General features: G+C 48.8%; 1 protein-coding gene and 1 long non-coding RNA gene across 4 annotated transcripts in view; one reads left to right on the top strand and one right to left on the bottom strand.

The window, feature by feature from the left end:
* The window catches only part of LOC121202752 (uncharacterized), a 71,802-nt gene extending 58,178 nt beyond the window's left edge, over window positions 1-13,624 (top strand). Inside the window, exons 5-8 of one of the 3 annotated variants that reach the window (XR_008696638.1) lie at window positions 8,527-8,708; window positions 10,193-10,263; window positions 11,106-11,773; window positions 11,881-13,624. This is a non-coding gene — a long non-coding RNA (uncharacterized LOC121202752). The remainder of the gene's footprint in view (window positions 1-8,526; window positions 8,709-10,192; window positions 10,264-11,105; window positions 11,774-11,880) is intronic. The other 2 variants (XR_008696639.1, XR_005898634.2) reach the window with 2 other exon arrangements.
* Window positions 1-20,503, bottom strand: part of kctd16b (potassium channel tetramerization domain containing 16b) — a 48,441-nt gene extending 27,938 nt beyond the window's left edge. Inside the window, exon 1 of the mRNA XM_029174773.3 lies at window positions 18,679-20,503. Within this exon, the coding sequence (XP_029030606.1) occupies window positions 18,679-19,504 (826 nt within the window). The 5' untranslated portion in view covers window positions 19,505-20,503. The remainder of the gene's footprint in view (window positions 1-18,678) is intronic.
* Window positions 20,504-21,940: the final 1,437 nt, after the last annotated feature.

Raw genomic sequence — 21,940 nt, 5'->3', positions numbered from 1 at the left:
GGCGGGAGGGAGCCGGAGGAAGACGTGCCTCTGCAGGGAGAAGCAGACAGATGCACGGAGGGAGGAGGAGAGGGAGCGGCGGGTGTGTCTGACATTTCTAGCGTTGGTATTTTGCTGTATGAGGAAACCCAGAGGGAGTGGACTGGAGGAGCGTGCGCCCACACAGCCCCCTCTAACATTTGTTTAGGACATCCTTGCGATGACTTGCCTCGCCCAATAAAGCGTGAAGGAGATGAGGACTTGTCGTCGAGTGGCTCTGAAACATAGATCAAGTAAACACAAGCATGAAACACAGCGAGAGGCAGCGGAGATTGATGGGATAAGACAATGGGACGGATCAAGTAATGGCAGAACAATTGCGAGGGTCTAAGGGCTTGTCGTGATGATGCACAAATCTTGTGCTGCTGCAGGGGCCAGGTTTGCATGCTGGCCATTAGCAGGAGAAAAGACTGGGGAGCAGCTCGACTCTGAGCAGATAGCTTTTCATGTAAGTGGTGCATTCACTGTACGGCCGTCGCTCAGTTCTCCCCATTAGCTGTTACACAGTGTAAAATTAGCATTGTCACTTTGTTGGAGATGTTTGAGGCCAGAGCTGCACACCTACACAATGTACCTCACAGATTTCATGGTAATAATTGGCAGGCTCCGCGTCCGAGCCCAGACGGGTTTGAAAGCCTTCGCCACAGAGCAGCAGACATAACATTATACAACTGTTCTCACAGGCTGAGTCGAACTGCGCTGAACTGCAGCAAGTAAACAAATTTGGATCTGACATTCTGCCGCGCTCTCCCCTAAGTAACCAGCCAGATCAGAGGAATGATCACAGCCACTGTTTCAGTGCTGCTGGACATTTTCCTGTGCAGCCCATCCATTAGTAACTGTACGCCGTCCACCGCTCCATCTGCAGCTGCGAAAAGTTCCGTCTCCAGCGAATTCGCCGAGGCCGCGCGACAAACAACGGGAGAGCGGAAACAAAGGAGGCCTGTGTTCAGCGACCACACGGATTCATTATTCATACAGTCCACAGCAAGTAAATGGACATTTAATTATTAAAAGCACAAGAAATAAGCATAAGATTCCTTCTGTCGTTTGAAAACAGGCCAGAAAAAATAAAGCTCTTGATTTCATGACGTGAAAAGTCACTTAATGCAAAGTGGTTTCTAGTATCTGTCTTGCTGTTCAAGCTCAGCTGTGTGACAATTGGTTGCACAAACTGCTGACAGTGATCAATGGGCAGGCCAGAGCCATGCCCTGCACACCTTTGCCTCAGCAATTACCTCCCTCTCCTCGCTTCATTTCTAGCCTCCCTTCATCTCTGCCTATATATTTGTTGTATCAGCAGACTAAAAATGCCAGCGACGATTGGGAGTTTAAAGGTCATCCTTGGCCCTTGTAGAGATGGGGGGTGGGGTGGACTAAATGTTATTCGCAATCTGGGTAGTGTAGCCAGTGCTTGGTCAAAGAAAAAGGGGGGTGGGGGGTCACAGGGTCTGATGAAAACAAATCCATCACTTTGCTGCTGCCTGGTAACAGGTCAGAGAGCTGACGGGTGCCAGGGGCCACAGGGAGCTTCAGGTCATGAAGGTATATGGAGGAACAGGTGTTTGAGGTTTGCTTATAGCTGACCAGGGTGGACGAGGCTGTGGCTGCAGTGGAGATGGGGAGTGTTTTACCTGCTCCGCGAGTGAATCTGTGATTCACCGTCATTTAAAATGCTTCTCTAAATGGATTCGCTCAGGCTGGGGTTCCTTAAGAACCAAATCCAAGTCGTTTTCTACACATTATTCACAAGGTTGTGAAAGCTGTCAAGCAGTTTTCACAACCTTGCTTCTGCCATGACACAGGCTGGTGCAAAGAGCTTCTTCCGGGGATTATGTTTAAAAAAAAAAAGGCCCACACACGAAGCTTCTCTTGAATTCTGACCTTGCTGGAGGAGGAGAATCTCCCCACCTTACCCCACATAACCGTTCCTAAAAGGATGTGATTCGCTCAATAATTCATATCACTTCGACCGCTCTACCACGCCCTCGTTTGTTACTCTGGACACATTGCTCGGTGAGGCAGGAATACTTCACAAATCACGATTACGAAATAGCAGGAATGTTGTGCATGTAAATGAATACAATCCAAGCTGGGCACCAGATGCTGTTCAGTGGTTTAGCATGCAGTCAGTGCAGCAGGGTCAGTTTCTGCACCGCATGCATTTTATAAGCATGAACATCACATAATGTAGGTGTTGGGCTTTATATTCACGTTAAAAATGGTAACAGCCACCACCAAGCGCTTAGTCACCCTGAGGGCGAGAAGCAGCTTCATTGTGAGATCTGCTTGGACATGATTGCTGACTCCAAGTCCCAGGAAGTTTAGCCAGACGCTGTAATTGCTAATCGTTCAAGCTTGAGACACACCTAACAAGGCATGCCCCTTGACTTGAGTGCATGCCATTCTCCAAGGCTTCCTGGCTGTAGTGAATGTGATAGGCTGCCCCTGGAGACCAGGGTAATGTACATCTTTCTGCAGCATCTAATGGGCTAATGGGGTGAGTGTGGGAAGGAATGGAGAACACCCTGACGTCGGTCCGGTCTGACGGGTGCTGTGATACAGACAACTAGGAGAAGGAAACAATAAAACTGCAATGAAGGGAAAAAGCCTGTGAGAATGCGATGACTTGATATAGTCTAAAATAAAATGGACAGCAGGATTAGAGGTGCTATGGTTGTGTGAGAGCGAGGGGGCAAAGAAAGAGGGGAGAATAGAAAGGTTAGATGTAATTATAAAGATAGAAGGCGGGTGAGTCCGATACGGAGCGGCAGAGAGATGGTGAAAGGGAGAGCGATAGCGCGTTGAGCGAGTCACAAACTGTTAGAGCGTTGAGATGTTGAGCGGAAAAGCAATTTAGAGCTTTAATCAGATTGCTTTTGAATGTGTAGGAATTAGACTTTTGGCCCAGAAGCTGTCTTGGCTGCGACCAGACGCATGCGGCATCCAGCGTCCAAGTACAGTTGGATCTGTGACAGACAGACAGCAGTAACAACACCCCAGAAACCATAGTGTGTGAGATGCTGTGGGGGAGATTAGCAGATGAATCAAAGGAGTTCAGCATATTTGTAACGGTTGTGCAAAGAAAGCGATAAAAGCCTGATACATTGTTTTTAATGTGCAGTCAAAAGCTGCTGAGACACTGATTTCAATTTATGAATCCCTCTGTGTTATTAATATTACAAAAAGAAACCCTGCTTAGGTTTATTCTTACATGTGGCTGAATGAGAGTGAGTTAAAGCAGCCAACACCAGCTGTTGACTGTTTGTGCATTTCATATAACGCTGGGAGGAGCTGACTCGGCTCACGTACAGTCTCGTATATTTCCGTATCTGCCGTCATGTAGCTATTTTCCTACTTTCCCAGCCTCACAAATTGCAGGCTGCCGACCCTTCCCATCACGTCCCATCCATCTGAACCCCCAGCCCAGGACAGGCGCCTAAGCATTGGGAATTATTTTCGTCACAATTCGCTGTCAGGGCAAATTAGCGCAGTGGGCTGAACTTGAGCGTCATGGGTGATGGAGAAGAGAAAGGATAATGAGGGGAAGGCGCAGAGGGGAAGATGGGCAAAGAGAGCGAAACAAAGAGGGCGATGGGGTAAAAGGGGGTTGGAGGCGAGGGTGATGTGGAAACGTTGGGAAGGTTTGACACATGGATAAAAGATGGAGCGTGAACTGAAAAGACGTAGGGGTGTGGATGCATGGGGAGCAAAAACCAGAAAGGAGGGAAGTCAACAGAAGAAGCAGCTTATTTGATTGTCGTTACTGGGATCAGGGCATTAGCTATGAATCACTTACAACAGTTGGACTCAGAGTTGCCTCCCAGGTCTGTCCTCCTTTCTATTCACACCACCACCGACAGAGAGATGCACTGCTCTGCTTCTCTACAGCCACTTGAACAGACTGTATTGATTGGACCTGACAGACCGATTCTATCCATCGTTCTGTCTATGGGCCAAGTTCAGTTTGGGGGAAGTGGTCCAGCAGTTGGTTGTGGTAAACGTGCGGCGCTGGCAAATGCATTTTGTCAATGACTGTTTTCACACCTATAGAAAACGCAATGTGAGCATGTGTGTAGGAGTGGATTGTGAGGAGGAGGACGAGGCTGTTGAAGAGGCGGTGTGCCGTTTGCTCGCATGTGAGGGAATGTGGAAGCAGAAATGCATCCAACTGGGGAGATTTGCAGTGCATTCTCTGTCTCTCCCTTATTTCTTTTCACCTCTTCCTTTGCGCCCTCTCACTTCTTTCTCTGTGTAACCTGACTGCTTTGATGTGCGCTAGACTCTGAGGGAAAACTTCAGTTCTTTCCAAAGACCCCAAACAGAGGAAGAAATGTTTGAAGAGAGAAGGCAAACTTGCCTAATGGTGTGTGGGTGGGTGGGAATCGCAAACCCTGGCAAAGAAATTGGTTTTTATTCTGTAATGCAAATGCAGAGAAATTCACTGTTTAATTGTATTGTTGATCTGAAACATCCTCTTATTAACGTTGGGGTGTGTAGTATACAGCTCGTGTGTATGTGTCCTAAACCCAAGCGTGTGCACATTCTGATGAACCGAGGCACAGAAAGAAAGGCAGGCTATGAATGTTTAGACAGCGTAAAGGAAGACTGCAGCTGAATGTTTCAGCACCACAGAGACTTTGTGAATATTTCAACACCACGGAGAGAGACATAAAAAGCCAAAGTAGCTGCGTCCCAATTCCACACTTGTCATTTTTAAATGAGAACTGCATGTAGTGTATTCGTTTTAATAAACATTATTCCAGCCTGATGTCACAGATGTCATGACATCACTGCACCAATAACACAGCCTTAAAACGGCAAAAAGTGGCCATTTTTAATGAATGATATTCAAAGAGAAGAGTCTTAAAGTTTAATTAGGGGTCCAGCTGTGTGTTAGAGCAGTGTGAGCCCAGCAGTGGTGGGTTCGAGCACGTTCTGGTTCAACACAGCAAAAATGTAGAGACGCTATAACAAAACAATTCATAGAGCATCACCCTAAACGGCTGATTTCCTTGGATTCAATGACTATTGATAGTCGTTTGATCAGTTGGTCAGTCTCAGGGAGCACAGCAAAAACCAACATAAGTTAATGTTTAGTTAAGTTAACTTTTAAGATTAGCTTCAAGTCAAAATATGTCTCAAAACCTCTAAGACCCAGGTTCTTACATCTGTGTGTGCCATAAATAGGTGTAGGTCCTAGAAACAGTGATGGTTTTATAATAAGACATGTAATTTTTAGTAGGTCATTGTCGCTCTTTGATCATGATAAAAACCACTGATTTGAATTTGTTTTTCCTGAAAGTGTAGCCTGAATGTTCGATGTGTGCTTACACTCGTGATGCCCTCGAGCACGGTGCGGTCTCCAATTGCTCTGTTTTAGCTGCTCAGTGGAAAGTTGTTGTTCTGGAAAAGTCCCTGAGGGGCTGATATGAATATAAAGTGTGTTGCTGTAAAGACCATGCTTGGGGAAGAACATTGAGATTAATTTCCTGGATAAATGAAGGTTGCTGATTATAGGGCGGCGGCTGCTTTCTGAGAGGAGCCGCCCTCCAGTCACACGGGCTATCAGTGGCATTTTTGTTTCAAGAAACGCTCCCCGCCTTTGTGTGTCTCCGTCTTCGTCTCCATCGTTGAGCACAGTCTCTAATTAATTAATAGCATGCGACTGTAAAATTGCTTTCACCCAGAGTTTTCTATTATATACAATGCCAAATTTCTGAAGCAATTACATTTTCTGTGCCATTGTCAGGAGCATGATTGAGTATTAGCCTCCTCGTTATTACATTAACTATTTTTAGTAAATACTTGCTATAATTATTCCTTTTGACATCATCATTTTGTGTTGTGCATTGCTTTGGGCTTGAGAGCCTGTTTATTTCTTTGAACCATGTTTGCACGCTCACGTTGTGGGACAGGTGCTGCTCAGGGTGTGCGACAGTGTATGTTACTGTGAGTCCTCCATCTGACGCTGTCACTTGAAGACAACAAGCTGTTCATACGTCATGAAGCTGATGGCATCTATCTATTTTTTCCACTGGAGCTCTTCAAACGAATGAGAAGCTTTTTTTTTATCAACACTGGCCATTTCTCAGGAGCAATTAGCTACTAAATACCTTCAACACGTCTGTTGGCAACTTGGCAGTAATTACATTCCTTTCTAGAGCCAGAGCGATCGTGTATCTATATGATTACTGACTCCGGTAGCGGTAATGCATCCATGCCAAGAGGAGGAGCTACACTACAGTAGTTTATGCACAAGTAGCATTTAGCAGTAAACATAATGCAACGCAGGCAAAGTCAAGTGGAAGGGGATCGTCGTTATGCACAATTTCACAAAAGGTGCCTTTGAAAGCGCTGGAGTTCCCTGCGCTGCTTTCACAGCAGTGACAAGGTGACGGCGCTGGTAGACAGACTCTTTTCAGGCCTAACTGCCACTCACCAAGTGTCACTAAAAGGTAGGCTCTCTCTTAAGTGCGCTCTCGGGGCAAGAGGGTGAGATAATTGCCTAAAGTATCTCAATCATGTATTTTGGTGGCTGTGCAGAGTAGCACTGTGGGCTAACATTCATCAAATGTAATCATCCAGGCTGGTGTCAGACGGAGGGTCAGCGCTTATCCAATCACGCACTTACATGCAAATGAGTTTGTCCATCGGCGGCCGCGACTTGTATAATTTTGTGCTTTTATGCAAATCATGTTCGCATGAAATTCATAAGTTGAATGAACCTCCTGGTTCAGCAGACATCGGACAATCGCGGCGTCCAGAGGTTGGGACGCGTGCAGTAATTACAGCGTGCGTGTTTTCTGATGACACAGAGCGGCTGAAGCAATAGGCTCCGCAGCGAATCCAATGCGCTCCCTAATCTGCTGCAGAGGCCACTTAAAGAGTGGGAATTAAATATATGGAAATGAAAGTATTGGGGGCATAATAGCTTGGTACCACTTTAACAATCTGCTAATTGCAGCTGTGCGTTCTGGGACGGAGCATCGCGCGTCCTGCAGGACTGTCCAACGCGCCCTCAATGCAACGTCTGTCTCTTTCCCTCAATGTCTTTTCCATTCGCTTTCCACACAGAGCGCCGTGGAATTGATTACACAAAACCGCAGGTCAGAACAGTCCTCGGAATTAATGGGAGGGAAACAGACCCTCTACCCAAATAAATAATGAGGGACCTGGCTCCATTAGGACGGCAGATACTGTAGATCATGTTTGCTGAGTCTGGTATAATTCAAAGTGTGCGTTTTGTAATGAAGGTGCATTTGCCAGATTCTGAGTGGATGGGCCTTTTCTCTGCAGATGTTGTCCTCATGTTTGCATGGAATTCTCATTTAACTGGTGACTCTTTTCTGTTTGTGTCTGTACGTCAGTCTGTCCATGCTGCGCCTCATTCTTCACCCAGTGGCAACTGGGATCGGCTCCAGCGCCTTCACGGCCCCACACACACAAGTATAAGCAGTTTGAATAATGTATTAATGGAGCTTTTAAATCCCACTTCAATAACTATTTATTTATGCCCTAAATGATCTCGCATCAGAGCATTTCAACTCTAGATGCTCCAAAATAAAAGGTCTCTATCGTCCGTGATTCTTCCACTGTACCCAGAGCACTGGGACACACGTAAATTGGATTCAGTAGAGAATTCCATCAGGGACCAGACATGTCCTCAAGCCGTCAGCGCCGGTATCATAATGTACAAAAGACATCCAGCATGTTTCTGCCAGAACAATCACAACTTCAAAGGCCCCCACCCTCAACGTCTGCTGTGAAAAATCATTCTCAGGCAAACCTCAAGGTCGCGTCTGTCGACTTCCTCTCAGGTGCTTTCAGGTTCCCTTCAAAACCAAGCTGGTAGAAGCGGGGCGTTTTCTTTTCCCAGCATGCCATGGGAACACTGGTCACTGATCACTGGTTCTCTCCCATAAGACAGGGAGAAACATATGGAACCTCTAAGCAGCCATTGAAGACCAGGGTGAACCGTCAGTAGTAGTTTGAGTTTAGTTACTGTCTTCCTGCCTGTCTGTCTGTTTTTATGTCTCATGCTCTGTCTGCCTGTCTGTCTGCCTGTCTCGTGCTTTGTCTGTCTGCCTGTTTGTCTTCCTGTCTGTCTTTCTGTCTCATGCTTTGTCTGTCTGCCTGTTTGTCTTCCTGCCTGTCTGTCTATCTGTCTGTCTTTCTGTCTCATGCTTTGTCTGTCTGTCTGTTTTTATGTCTCACGCTCTGTCTGCCTGTCTGTCTGTCTGTCTGTCTGTCTTTCTGTCTGTCTGTCCCATGCTCTGCCTGCCTGTCTGTCTGTCTGTATGTCTGTCTTTCTGTCTGTCTGTCTGTCTGTCTTTCTGTCTGTCTGTCTCATGCTCTGCCTGCCTGTCTGTCTTCCTGTCTGTCCACCTGTCTGCCTGTCTCTACTTCTCTCTCTGTTTTATTCATGTGAATCTACTGCAGCTCATGCTTCATCCGTGCTGCTTGTGTGCGTTGTGGCCTCTCCAGATGCGCTGCTGCCTGTCAAAGCGCTCCCTCATCTGATGATCCATGAGTGTGTGAAGTAACGGTGAAAGCCAGCGCACGGACTGGAAATATCGCCTGGTAATAGCAGATTCCCACTTCCAGAGCTTGTGACCTTGCAATTTATGGAGCGTCCAGCGATGGAGATGCATGTGTGCAACCTCCAGGTGAGACAGAGATTATATAGTGTATGATGGCTCCGACTGATGTTTTTGTCGGCTGAGAAAACAACCAGAGGGTGGAAGCGCATGAGTGATTCCCTCCCCCACTGCTGAGGTGCCTTTGAGAAACGCTTGTAACTCAGACGTGCCCCAGTCGAGTGCCTCAGATGCAAATGACAGGAAAGTTGCGCCCAGCGGCGAATAAAACAAAGCCGTCCCAGGAGGGAGACGGAGAGTTTCCTCCCTCTGTGAATTAGAGCTCGAACTTTTTTTCGTTTGATAAATGTGTTAAAAACCAAACAAACATCGTGTTCGTGTTAAAATGAATCATCATCCTTTCACAGCTTAATCACTTTGGTACAGAAAAGCAAATTCATGCTGCAGTTTATGCAACTTTCTGCTCAGAACTGGTGTGAGCACTTCTAGAAGAGTCACCATCATCATCACACACACACACACACACACACACACACGGACGGGTTCAGTGACCCGCGGGTCCTGGATCGACAGCAGAACCAGACGCGATCCACAGCTACAGCATCAGGTTCCCCTCGTGTATTTATCCTTTCTCACCATCGATGGAGGAACTGGCCGTGACTTGGTGCCACTCTGACATTGGAGAATAAGTTGAAGTGAACCTGTTGAGTTGCAGCGAGTTAACTTTAGAGGTCAGGAGCCGGAGAGTTCAAAACGGATGAAGCTATTGTAGCTTGTTACGCCATTGTTACACCATTCTCTGTGATTTAACCTCCTGTCCGAGTGGAAGAGGCTGCACGAGAGACGGGCCCTGATGAATGTAAGGCAGGAGTCTGCTTTTGAATATGCTTTAGGAGTCGTTTGCTATCGAGGGAACATGCTGTGAATCTGTTAGCAAACCCGCGCTTCCATCGGATTATTCACCCTGTTCTGGTGGTGAGCGAAAAGCTAAACAAATATTAACAGATAGGTGGAGAACGAAGCAGAGACTTCAGGAGCGTGTGGTTAAACTGGCGCGTAAAGTATTTCGCTAGGCTTTGATGTGGTTTAGTGGAAGTCACAACCACAGACTGAACCAAAGTTACAGACTGAACCACTGTAACAGCCAATGACGTCATCAGATAAAGTGTAATTGAATTTTCCCAAGCGTGATGAAATGAAGCACGTGCGCTGCAAAAATGTGTGAATCCCAAAGTTGTCCTTGACTAAATTTAAAAATCCCTCATAAAGTATTAAGGCTTTTGGCGCCCGGCCTCCCATAAATAAAGTCGTACTGAGATGCATTCATCACACCGTAACCAAGTTGATCGCAGGAAGTCCTCCACTCAGCATGAACGCACAGAGTCATCACTTCAGTTGGCGGCTCGATGCCGTATATGAGAGGCATCCATTCACATTAGCAGCCCACCCCCACATCACTCTCTCTCCATGCTGATAAAGCCTGTGTGTGTGTGTGTGTGTGTGTGTGTGTGTGTGTGTGTGTGTGTGTGTGTGTGTGTGTGTCTCTCTCGAAGGCCAGAGCAGGAGGAGCTGAGACGTCTACGGATCGACAGCGGAGGCTGCGACTGCTTATTCTGGGCTGCTGGTCTGTTCACCTACGCGTCCAACAATCCAACACTGAGCTATAAGTGAAGCCGCTGCGCAGCCGCTGCTCTGTGACGAGCGGCCGCGTTTTACAGGGTGTCAGGCTTCTCATATTTTGAGGGAGCTCGAAGTGGAAGCTGATCAAAATGCCGGTACTGTTGGATACCTCTGCAGAGCTGTTCCGAGCACGTCTGCCTGATAGCGGACCCTGGGGCAGACCCAGAACACGCTGCAGGGATTACATATCCCATCTGTCCTGGAGACGCCTCCGGATCCCCCAGGACGGGCTGCGGCGCTCAGGTGGAGGCGAGAGCAGCTGCTGCGAGCACAGCTTGATTCAGCGGCACCAGATGCATGAATGGAGCCGTTGAACGGGTGTCTGATGTTTGCTGGACAAGTAAAGTTGAAAACCACGTGTTAAAGGTCACTTTCATTCAGGGTCCGATGGCTTGTGAAGAATTGTTTTTGACAAGATGATGCAGGAAACGCACAACCTCTGCTCCCTTTGTTGTGGTTTCAGCCTCGTGTAGATGGAGGGTGATAGTGTGGATCAAACTCGGGTCAATAGATAAAAATAATCTGAATCAAAACCAGAGTTTAGCAGGAATGAAAGCTGATTTTCATTCTGTTGTATGTGTAGGTGCAAAAATGTCTGAATGTAGTAAAATAATAGATTTCAGAAAATCCTTTTCTCAAGCCTAAAACAACTTTTATCTTTTGGCATTTGTGCAGAAACAGCTCGCAGCCCCACTCATCCTTTTTTGAACAGACCTTTACAGGTTTATTTCACAAGGCAAAATGTTTGGTCCGTCAGAGTATTTATGTTATGCATCTTTATTGTAGGAGCAGCTGACGGCCACCAGGCGCTCTGTGTACAGAGACCCGTTTCAGTGCCTCACTGTGAGTCTGTCAACGGCTGAGAGACATCATGCAGCATGAAGCTAAATGTGCAGACGGACAGAGAGGTGGGAGCACAAAGGACCAGCTGGGGAGGGGCTCACTCCTCAGGCCTCTTCAGAGGAAAAATAGCTGGAGGCCAAGCAACTAAAGAGAAACACGAAAGTAAAGACGCGGTATTAAAAGGCAATCGTGCTGTAACAGGCTTCACAGGAGCGAAAGCCAAATCAGAGCAAACCTCGGGTGTTTCAGCAAGAAAATGGCAAAGAGGCGCCAGATCCCGAGAAGCCTGGAGCAGTGAAGGCAGCACAGACCAAACAGAGATCCACACACGAGTGAAGTGGGTTAATAAAAGAGTGGATGAGCTGTGGAAACGGGAGCAGTGTGGAAGGAATGCGCCGACGGCTCCGACTCCGACTCCGGCTCCGGAACCGTGCACTCCAGGAAATCAGCCGCGGACCAGTCAACGACGCTTCATGGGAAACGGAGGGCACGACACCTCCACGCCTCAAACGCTCCAGAGGAAACCAAAACACATGTGAAGCGCTCACAGCAGCAGAAACAGAGCAGAACAAACGAAGCCCACCGCCTCGGAACCCGACGCCCACTTCCAGGTTTCCATCCAAAACACGCTTTGGTTTTGCCAGTGATCTAAACCTAAACAGGTCTGTGTGTTTTACCAGCTTCTTCTTATCTGATTTATTTGCTCTCTCTCTTTTAGCTTCAGAGTGTTTGGACTGGTTGTGTACTGATCCATCTCTTCAGAGGTCCAGAGGAGGCGCTTCTGCGGATGTTAATGGCGTCTGAGGACAGAATCTAAACGACGCTTCTTCTGAGGTGTTGCTCAGAATCAGAGAAGTGAGATCTAAAAAGGCTCGTGTCCTTTGTTTCCCCTCACACGAATCCACTGCGACGCAGCGTCCAGAAGAGCGAGCGTCGCTCTTTAACAAGAACACGTCGTTAGATCACAGTTTAATTATATTATTGGTTTGTTACAACAGCCTGACGTGCGACATCCCACCACGTACGCACAAATGGAGCCTCTGCTCTCCAGAAATCAGAGCGATTGGATTCTCCTCCTCAGGTTGGACTGAAGCTCTGCTTGTCTCCACTGTGACAGACACGCATCAATTACCAAACCCTCCAAAGCTCTGACCGAGTTCATCTCTGCGAAAACAGCGCGTCTCTGGGCTTCATGTGTGACTAACACACACACACACACACACACACACACACACACACACACACACACACACACACACACACCTGTCCACTGACCACAATCACACAGGTTCACCAGCAAATCCTTATCTCCCCAAAGCTAATAAAGGCTCGTGTGGCTCGGAGGCGGTTCCAGAGGCCGCATGTGGACGAGCAGGTAGACACTCAGACAGACACCTCATTCAGACAGACACCTCATTCAGACAGACACCTCATTCAGGCAGACACACTATTACTTCTGCAAACAAATAATCAGACCCTTGTGTGGAACAGCGCTGAATAGTAAACAGCTAGATGGGACGGGATGATAGTGGACACTCTATAAATCATCCTCACTATGAGACAGAAAACACAGAGTCATTAGCCACAAGCTCTTTAAATCCGGCTCAGCCCAAACACAAGGTCCGATCTGATCCTAACTCATTCTTTCTGTTCGTCACAGTCTGAACTCGCACAGAAAACAAGTGATATTGTTCTTTTTTTTGTTTTCTGCTAATGGTTCTTCTCACACATCAAAGATTATGGGGATTCTACTGCAGTACATTTGTCAGGTTCTTTGTGTTTTCCCAGACCACCTGATGATGAAGATGCTTCGGCATCTTCGTCGCTGCTGAAGTGGATGGAGGCACCTTTAGCGGCTCCTCTGATGGAGCAGCAGGTGGAGGAACCCAGAACCGTGGAACGCTCCGCTGTGTGCATTTCCAGCCAGTCTTTTAAAGCTGCTCATTGTGAGGTCAGTCATGTTTGTGTAGGCGTTGTGTAGTGCTGCTTTATGCCTGCTGCCTCTTGGCATGTTCAGCACAACAGCGTCCACAAACCCGTGAGTTCACAACTCTGATATAATCTGATTTGTTCACTTTGAGCTTTGAATAAAAGGAAACGGATTAAAGCAACATTTCAGTCCATGAGGCTCAAGGTTCTGATCAATGATAGAGTTTTACTGATATTTTACATACGGGCGCGTATGTTGTTTACTAGATTAAACAAAATGAATCTCCATCATCAAGTGGAAAATGTGGGAGCGACTGCTTTATATTCCTGATAACTCCACAGTGGGAGATATTGTGCTATAACTATAGACAAAGTCTGGGTGTTTAAGTGAGCAGTCTGATCCATAATCTGCTTTCTAATGAGAGCCATTTTTCATCGGCGAGCGGCTGCTGTGAGTGTGTGTGTGGTGGGTGGGTCCCACAGTATATGTGTGCTTTAATGGACAGGGAGCTTCACAGCCACTTAGGAGTGAAATGGTGATGACAGTATGCTCCAGCGCGCGCTGAGCACCCCGCACTGACGGACGGATTACTAATGTGGCGCAGTAACAAAGTGGAGTCTACTGTATCTCATCCGTTGTAGCGCACTTCACCAACATGTGTGTCCGTGTGTCGGAGGAGGAGGTTTTGCGTGACCTTTATTTGTGCCTTGTCCTGTGGCGTTAATAAGAAATGATCCCTCCTCCATTATACATAAAACCTCTCATCTTTTTATGGACCATCGCGATATATCACATGCTCTCATCGCCGCCGACCGTCGGTGGTTTCGCTAATTTCCTCTGGAGCTGCTACATTAGAGCCTCTGGCGTTCTTAATGGACACCAAGACTTCATTTCCACGTACAAATGAAGAGCCGCTGACGTGGCGCCCTAGGACCGCATCAACACTGTGGAATGAAACGACGCCGTTATGACCATATGCTCGGCCAAGCGGTGGATCGCTGTGTGCGACTCCAATGAGGCGCGGGGGATCAGGGATTCATCCAAAATAGTTCAACAAGGGAGGAGTCTGAACATTCTCCCGGACAGAACAACATTAGAACCTTCTTTGTGAGGCTCTGATGAACAGCCGTGCTTCCGTCTGAACAGCGCCACGCTCCCGCGGCCCTTCGTGTGATTAGGCAGCCAATCAGCACGCGGAGTGGAGGTTCTCTGCGTCGTCCTCGCTCGCAGCCGATCTGGACGGGCGCGCGGCGCGGCCATTAAGGCGCCGGTGGGCCGAGGGCTGAAGAGGCTCTCCAGCTGCAGTCTCTGTCATTACGGCGGCCGCCGACAACTTATTCCAACACAACAGGGAAGAGCATCAGCATTATATCAACTGTGCCCACCGCCGCAGAGAGGATGGAGTGTTAGGAGACCTGGAGGAGGAGGAGAGGGGCTGACGGGGGGGGGGCGGTCGAGGCTTGTTGCTGGTGATCCACTGTTCCCTCGCTCTTTTTTCTGCCGTTCTCCTCCTCCCTTTGTCTCGCTCCAACTCTGCAGTTCCCTCAAATCCTCCAGGGGCTCGGGATTATGGGAATGTGTGCTGTGTAGCTGCTCTAAGCTTCCAGGGGAGAAGGTCAAGGGGAGACTAGACAAACAAGAAAGTCTGTCTTCCTCCCGTACGACTCGCTCAACGCAATTTATTCTCCCGGTTTGCGTCTGATTCGCTTGCTTTAACCTACAGTACAGACGGCGACTGAGTCCGCTTCCATTCAGAAATGTAACATTCGAACACCCACGGCTTCCATCGCTCTCATTCACATCGCTGTTGTTTCTCCCTCGTTTCTGCTCTTTCTGTGGCTGTTTAATCGCTTCCTATTAATTACTGTGCTCCCGTTTGTTTCATGTGAGTATACGATAAAAAAACATGTGCTTTAACGTCACAACTGCTACAATGTAAACAGCGCAGCTTGAAGTTATTACAGTAGCTGTTACCGTGGTGACCTTCTTTTTTTGTCTGGCATCTAATAAATATAAGCTTTGGCAAAGCAGCGACTGTAACAGTATTAGTGGCAGGAGTCTTACTGTAAATTTGCTGTAGCAGTCGTAGCCACAGAAGCAGCATCACCGTCACAGTCGTCCTAGTAACAGAGGCGCTAGCAGGACGCATTCATCACTTTGTTCCCCAGCTGCTTCCGTCCTCCGTCCCTTCTCTCAATCTGAATAATGCAGGGCTGAGGTGTGCGGTGGCGGCCTCCCCTGTGGAGCTGAGTCCAGGGTAGCAGCTGTCCCTATCAAGGCTCTCCTCAGAGCTGTCACGGCCTGTCTGCTCCTCAGCTAATCACTTCCTACAGGACTGCAGCATGGGACCGCCGCTAATGCCGGCGCTCGTAGCGCTAGCGCGATGCAGCTTCACGCGGGCGTGTGTGCGTGCGTGTTTGTTCAGTGCAGATGTGTTAGCTAGCAGCTCAGTGGGAGCGCAAACGCCTCGAATCGAGCAAAATGGGTTATTAACACACACGCTATGACAATTACCACAAAGTTCCCACCTAGCAAAACACATTTGTCGTGCGGAGTTAAGCGTGTGTGTGTTAACATGCTAATGGAACAGTGTGCGGCACAAACGGTCACGTCACAAAGAGGCCGCTGACTCTGACACGCATTCATTCCAGCTGAGGTAAAAAAATGAAGCCGGGGGAAACATGTACCAGCCACAAAATGTGATTTTCCAGTCGTCTCTGCAGAAAAGTTCCCTTTTTCTGCCACGCAGATGCTTTTGATGCTTCTGCTGCAGTGCTCCGTCGGGCCCTGCAGTGAATGCTACTGAACCCACTGTCAACACAGATGATTAATTATCAGTCACTCCAGCCATGCAGCAAATTGGTAAATACATTTGCCTTCTGGGGTTTTCTGGGGCCGGACAGAATTAGAATACGGGCGAACAGAGAGGGAGACCGATAGGTGCGATCGGAGGAGTGTGGAATCCAGGGCAAACGATAACAAGCGAGAGGACTGAAGGAGATAAAGGAGGTACAGGCTTCCGGCGAGAAAAACACGGAGCTCGTGAGTGGAAGATGGTGAAGTTGTGTCAGTCAAGCGAGGAATGAATCACTCGTCTTCATAAACATACCTGAGAAAGTTGGGCAGATTTCCTGAAAACACACATGTAGTGTAAGTGTATCCGCCAATATTATAAACTGATGTCTCATTGCGTCTATCTGCCCCCACGCCTTCAAGACGACTCCGTGGGCCGTAAACTCCGTCGTGAGCTTAAACGACGTGGGATAAATAAGAGAGAGAGAGACGCGGTGTCAGTGTAATGTCAGCGGCAGAGGAGACGCTGGGATGTAGAACGACGCGGCCGACGACGAGCATAAACAAACAGACAGACAGACGGGGGGCGAGGGGGGGGGTGAGACGGGGGGGTGAGACAGCGCGCTGAGGCGTGTAAATGCAACTGGTGCTCGGCCCGGCGGTGCAGGGAGCGAAACGAAGCTGGGACCGGGAGGCGGGGGGGGGGGGTGACTCCAGCGAAATGAGCAGACGTGAAAAAGGGAGACGCTGGAAGATGCCCAGGGGGGAGGATGGGGGGGAGCGGCGCGAGGAGCCTGCCAAAACTGTGAGAGGCAGATAAACAAGAGGCTGAGTGACTGCGTCTAATCCACTGGCGACTGCGGCGTTTAACACACTCCCCACGCGCGTCTCTGCGCGCTCACCTGTGCACGCTGGCTTTTGTGCGCAGGTGATTGCCACATTAATGTGCACGCCGTCGCCTGTGTGCGAGTCTGCTGCACCGCGCTGAGTTGGAGGCTCCGCGCTGAGGAGCGTGTTGCTTTTGTGTGTTGCTTTTGTGTGTTGCTTTTGCTGAACAATAGTCAACAAAGCCGGAAAAGCAGCTGCTGTTTGTCAGTAAACAAGCGTGTGCGTGTGTGTGCGAGTGTGTGCGAGTGTGTGTGTGTCTGTGTGTGTGTGTGTGTGTGTGTGTGTGTGTGTGTGTGTGTGTGTGTGTGTGTGCCACCACTTGATTTGGCTTGTTTGCACTTGTGAGGATCACGGGAGCCGAGGGTCCTTCAGTCATCGTAGCTGCCGTTAATGCAGCTCACTGAGTCTGAGCCCAGAGCGTCGTTTTGTGTTTTTTTTTTTTTTTTTGTTCGTTTGTTTGTTTGTTGGCTCCACAACCATGTGACCGTTTGACTCATGATTTATGAATGTGGAGGTGTGTGTTTTTTCCCTGAGGCTCATCTCGATCCGTGTCATCACAAGAGAATCTGGGAACAAAACTGAGGTTTTGCCAAACATCTGGACGACTGTTGAACAAAACACCTTCCACTTCCACCGTCTCATTCACAACTGTACAAGTTCACAATTAATTGCTTCACATTTAGAATGTAGACATTTCACAGTAGCAACTGAAAATCCTACAAAGAAAGACAAATAGAACATTGACGCCTGTAAGACTGGAGGCCAGTGTCTTGACTTGGGTGAAATCCGTTCATGCTCCACTGTGACCGTGGGACTCGCATACAGCGTCTACTGTGGTGTGGGCATTATTAGTGGATGTCCTGGAAGCTGCCTCGGCACAAAGATCCCAGCGCTGTTGGCAGCTTCTCCACTGTTATTTGTAGCCACACTCAGCACACTGTGCAGAGTTATGTAACAAGACTTGCTTTAATCTTTTGGGATTTAAACTTAGAAAATCAAAGCACTGATTTTCACATATGGTGAAGTGGTTTATGCTGCAGTCTGGGGCCAGAACAGGGTCCAGGAGGTTCTAATGAACTCAGAAATGGAAGCTATAGAAATATAGTCACAATTACACTGAGCAGAAATGTTGAATTAGTCTGACACCTCGTTGTGTGTGTCTCCATTTACTGTAGCGTTCAAAAACATCCAAGTATGAGGGTCGTAAAAATAAAGTGACACAGTCTGTTTTATGACAGCTATGAACGCGATACGTGATAAATAAAACACTATCAGATCAGAGCATATATTATTGCACCATCAAATCTTGCAAGAGCTGGCGTAAAAGTGGCGATAAGCTCCTCTCTGCCAGATCCTCAGCAGATACTGCGGGCCGCGGACGGCGGAGGCGCAGAAACGGGCCAAAGCCGGGAGGAAACGCAAGAAGGTGAAAGGGTGGAGTGGGTGGAGTAGAAAATTGCACGTTGATGGGAAATGCCAAGCTCCGACGACTCCGCGCTCTGAAGATTGGCTCCTCTCAGATTGCAGGGGAAATATTAAAATCTGGTTAAATCGCACGAAACGTGAAGCGCGAATGCTGCAACACGCTGTAACAGGTCTGAAGCCACGAATCAAAGCACGGCTGGTCAGTTAGGAAGTGGCTGGGGGACGTGACGGCACCGTTGAAGCTCGTTACCGGCGGGATTCTGGAAGATTCTGAATGAACCCACCGTGGATTTCTGACTTGTCTCAAGCGGAACGCGTTATAGACGCGTGCTTCCTGCCCACGCGCGCACACGGAACACGTGTCGCCCTTTGCCCTCGCGTCTCCGCCACCGGGCGCCCCACGCGCCGCACCGCTAAAGCGAGTGCGCCTTCTAGTGGCGCGCGCGCACACGGACCTTAAGGGAAAGACGTTGCACTTACGGTAGAAGACGTACTCCGTGTAGCTGGACCACACTTTGTCCTCGGTGTGCTGGTTGACGAACGAGGCCGTGACGGACGAGTTGCAGGCCACCATCTGGAAGCCGCACTCCGACAGCATGTCGAACGCGCGCTCCAGGTGCTTGAACTTGAGGTAGAACCGGGACGTGTAGCGATCCGGGGTCCGGTCCGGGTCCCGGCTCTCGTTCAGGGTCTCCCCGAAAACCTCTTTGGCCAAGGCCACGCGTCCGCAGATCAGGATCCGCGGCACCCTCCGGAACTTGGCGTCGGTCTGGCTCTCGCGGCCCATGGTGCACGAGCCCCGGTACCCCACGGTGATGAAGCCGCTCTTCCGGTCCGCGGGCACGAGCGAGGGCGGCGGGCACTGCCGGTGGTCGCTGCCCTGCGAGCCGTCCTCGTAGTCGCTGTGGAAGTAGTCGTCCGGGCTGTGCTTGACGTCCTCGGGGGTCAGGAGCTTCACCAGGTCGGGCAGCTGGAAGTACTCCGCCTCCTTCTTCAGCCGCCCTTTCTCCGGGAAGTGGTCCGGGAGCACGACCTGCTTGTCTCGGAGGTAGTCCAACACATACCGGAATAGAAAGCCGTCCCGGTCGATGAAGTACCGGCCCTTGGGGTCTCTCGCCAAGTCATTCGACGCGTCCTTTTTGGAGGAGAATATTTTACCGAGTAATGAATTCGGGGTGCCCACTAGCGTGGAGTGACGCGTGTAATAAACCTGCCCCCCCACGTTCAACTCAACCACATCTGGGAAACTGTTCTGAACGGACGCCTGCTCTTTGGGATTAGTCCTACAGTTTCCGCTCAGCGCCATCGTCCACGAGCAGCTGCACGCGCGCTACACGCCTATTTCTGTGGCAAGTTTAAAAAAAAGGAAAAACAAAAGGATCGATCGCTGTCAGAAGTTGCCTACGCGGTGCCCTCGGAAATTCTGCGTCGCGAGGCCTCTAACTCCATCTCACAGTGGTCTGAATAAGCATTTTTCATCGGTCTTTGCCCATTATCACCTACCAGTCTCTTCCAGTTGACGAAAATGGGGACGGAGGTGACAGTCCGGGGAGTCCCTGACTTCCAAATAGGAAAAAGAATCAGTGCTGCAGCAGGAGAGACGCGCGTCCGGGCGCATCCACGGTTTGCATCAGCGGCTGCAGGACTCCCATCGCTGCTGGGAAAAGAGCATCGCGGGCGGAGACGTTAGAGGCTGGAAGAAGCCATTTGCGTCACATGAGGAGAGAAACCTGAACTTCTCTCACTTTTTTCTCCTGCGCGTAATGTTCAACAAATAAGAACTTTCCACATAAACGCCCAATGCCAAAACGGAAAACGACAGCGGAGCTGGTTAAAGGAGAAAGTCCAATAAGTTGTTGGAGGACGTAATCCGATCAGGAGAAGGTGCTGGTGCGTGGCCGCCACTTTTGAGTCCTCATTTGTCCAAAAGCAGCGGATTCCACGGGACGTGCGGACGGACGCGAGGCGGCGACCGCGTCTCAGTGGCGAGAAACTTCCAAGAGATTACGCACGCGGACCTCGGGAGCCCTGGAACGGTTTCCCCGTAGCCTGCCACTACAAACACGTCGCTCCACACCGAAATAAACTAAGCGCGATTCTCGGAAAACATTTCCGACGTTTTGTCCTCGAGACGTGTTGCTTTCACTGACTGCTCGTCCACTTTCTTGTCCGTCCGGCAGCGCAACGCACAGACCGGCTGCTGCTGGCTGCTTGTAGCGGGAGCTGTCCGCGGTGCTGAAACGAGCATCTCCTCCCCCACTTTCCTCACCCTTCCACCCTCCCCTCCCCTACAGAGCTGGGTGGTGTCTTCGCGGCTGCCCCCTTCCCGTCACACACAAACACACGCACACACACACACGCGCGGCGGCGCGCGCACGCACATGCACGCGCATGGCGATTCCACGCTGCTGTGCAGGGGTAAAACCGATACATGGTGTAAAAACGGACACATCAAGTTGTAACTGTGGCCTCTCATTTATAATATAAGGCGACATCAACAACTACCTTATTTAATATCTGTTTGAGGAAGTTTGAGCCTCTCGCAGCATTCGTCTTTGTACCATTATTATACAGTAAGAAGCTAATGGTGAAATTTGACCCCAGCTTGAATCAGCGTGGGTGACGTTTTGATGGGAAATGTAAATATATAGGCTAATATGATTCTTTCGCATTGTTCTCAACATGATCCTGTTCAGCGTTTTCATTTTTGACCCCGTTTTCACGCATTTCATTGCCATTTGTACCCGAGACCCAGATAAATGGCTGATGCTGCCGCTGAGTTGTAGCATAATGTGGGCTTTCTGCCTTGCGTTTGAAGTGAGCAACAGCGCCCCCGTCTGTGCGGACGGCGACACGCACGTGATTTCCTCCTGTGTGTTATGGTCAGATGCTCACATGGACGACTAACATTCACCGTACGCCCCATTTATTCTTCACAGGCCTCGTGGTTTTATCCCCCATTCTGTTTTGCACAGAACAACTGAACAATGTGGATTTATTTTCCTCCTGCAAACCACAAATGTAAATATAAATATAATATAGAGTCAATTATAAATGCATTATATAAATGTATGTTTGACACAGATTAGTGTGAATTTGCACACGTGCTTATTTTCCTCTGGCTTTTATGTTTCCACTTTCACTAAACTTGCCTCAAGCTTAACTGCGCTTCCACTATTTCTATGTCTAAATGTGTTTTTCCTCTCATGTAATTATGGCCCTGCTTTTTCTAAATTACATCATGTCCTGTTTGCAAGTGCTGACTAGTCTGGTAATGGTTATTTTATTATGCTACACGGATCAGAAGGGTTTATTCCTTGTGCATAAAGGTTTCTCCGTTGTTTTTCATTTTTACGGGGGCATTAGCGTCTGCGCAGCGTCTCGAGTAGTCGTGTCTGTACGTGGCCTGAATTACCAATAACTCTTCCCTCGTCCCACATTTGTACTGCAACACTGAGTCCAAACATGTTTTAAATGTGCATATGATGAAACTGGAGAAATAACAAAACAAGAGTCACTTTGAAATGCAAACACATTTCCCAGAATCCCCTGACTGTTTAGTTTGTTGTTACTGGATTTGTTCCCAAATGGTTGTTGGTATTTTTGAAAAGTATAGGATAAACATATGAAAAGAAAAGACGTCTACTCTCCATCAGCACAGAATTTATTGTACAAAAAGGATCATTGTGTAATTTTTGGACACATTAGGAAACATTAGTGAACTACTGCTTATGGACAGTTC

Source organism: Betta splendens, chromosome 14 (genome assembly GCF_900634795.4).
Source record: "Betta splendens chromosome 14, fBetSpl5.4, whole genome shotgun sequence".
Lineage (NCBI taxonomy): Eukaryota > Metazoa > Chordata > Actinopteri > Anabantiformes > Osphronemidae > Betta > Betta splendens.
This window is presented reverse-complemented; position numbering and strand designations above follow the sequence as displayed.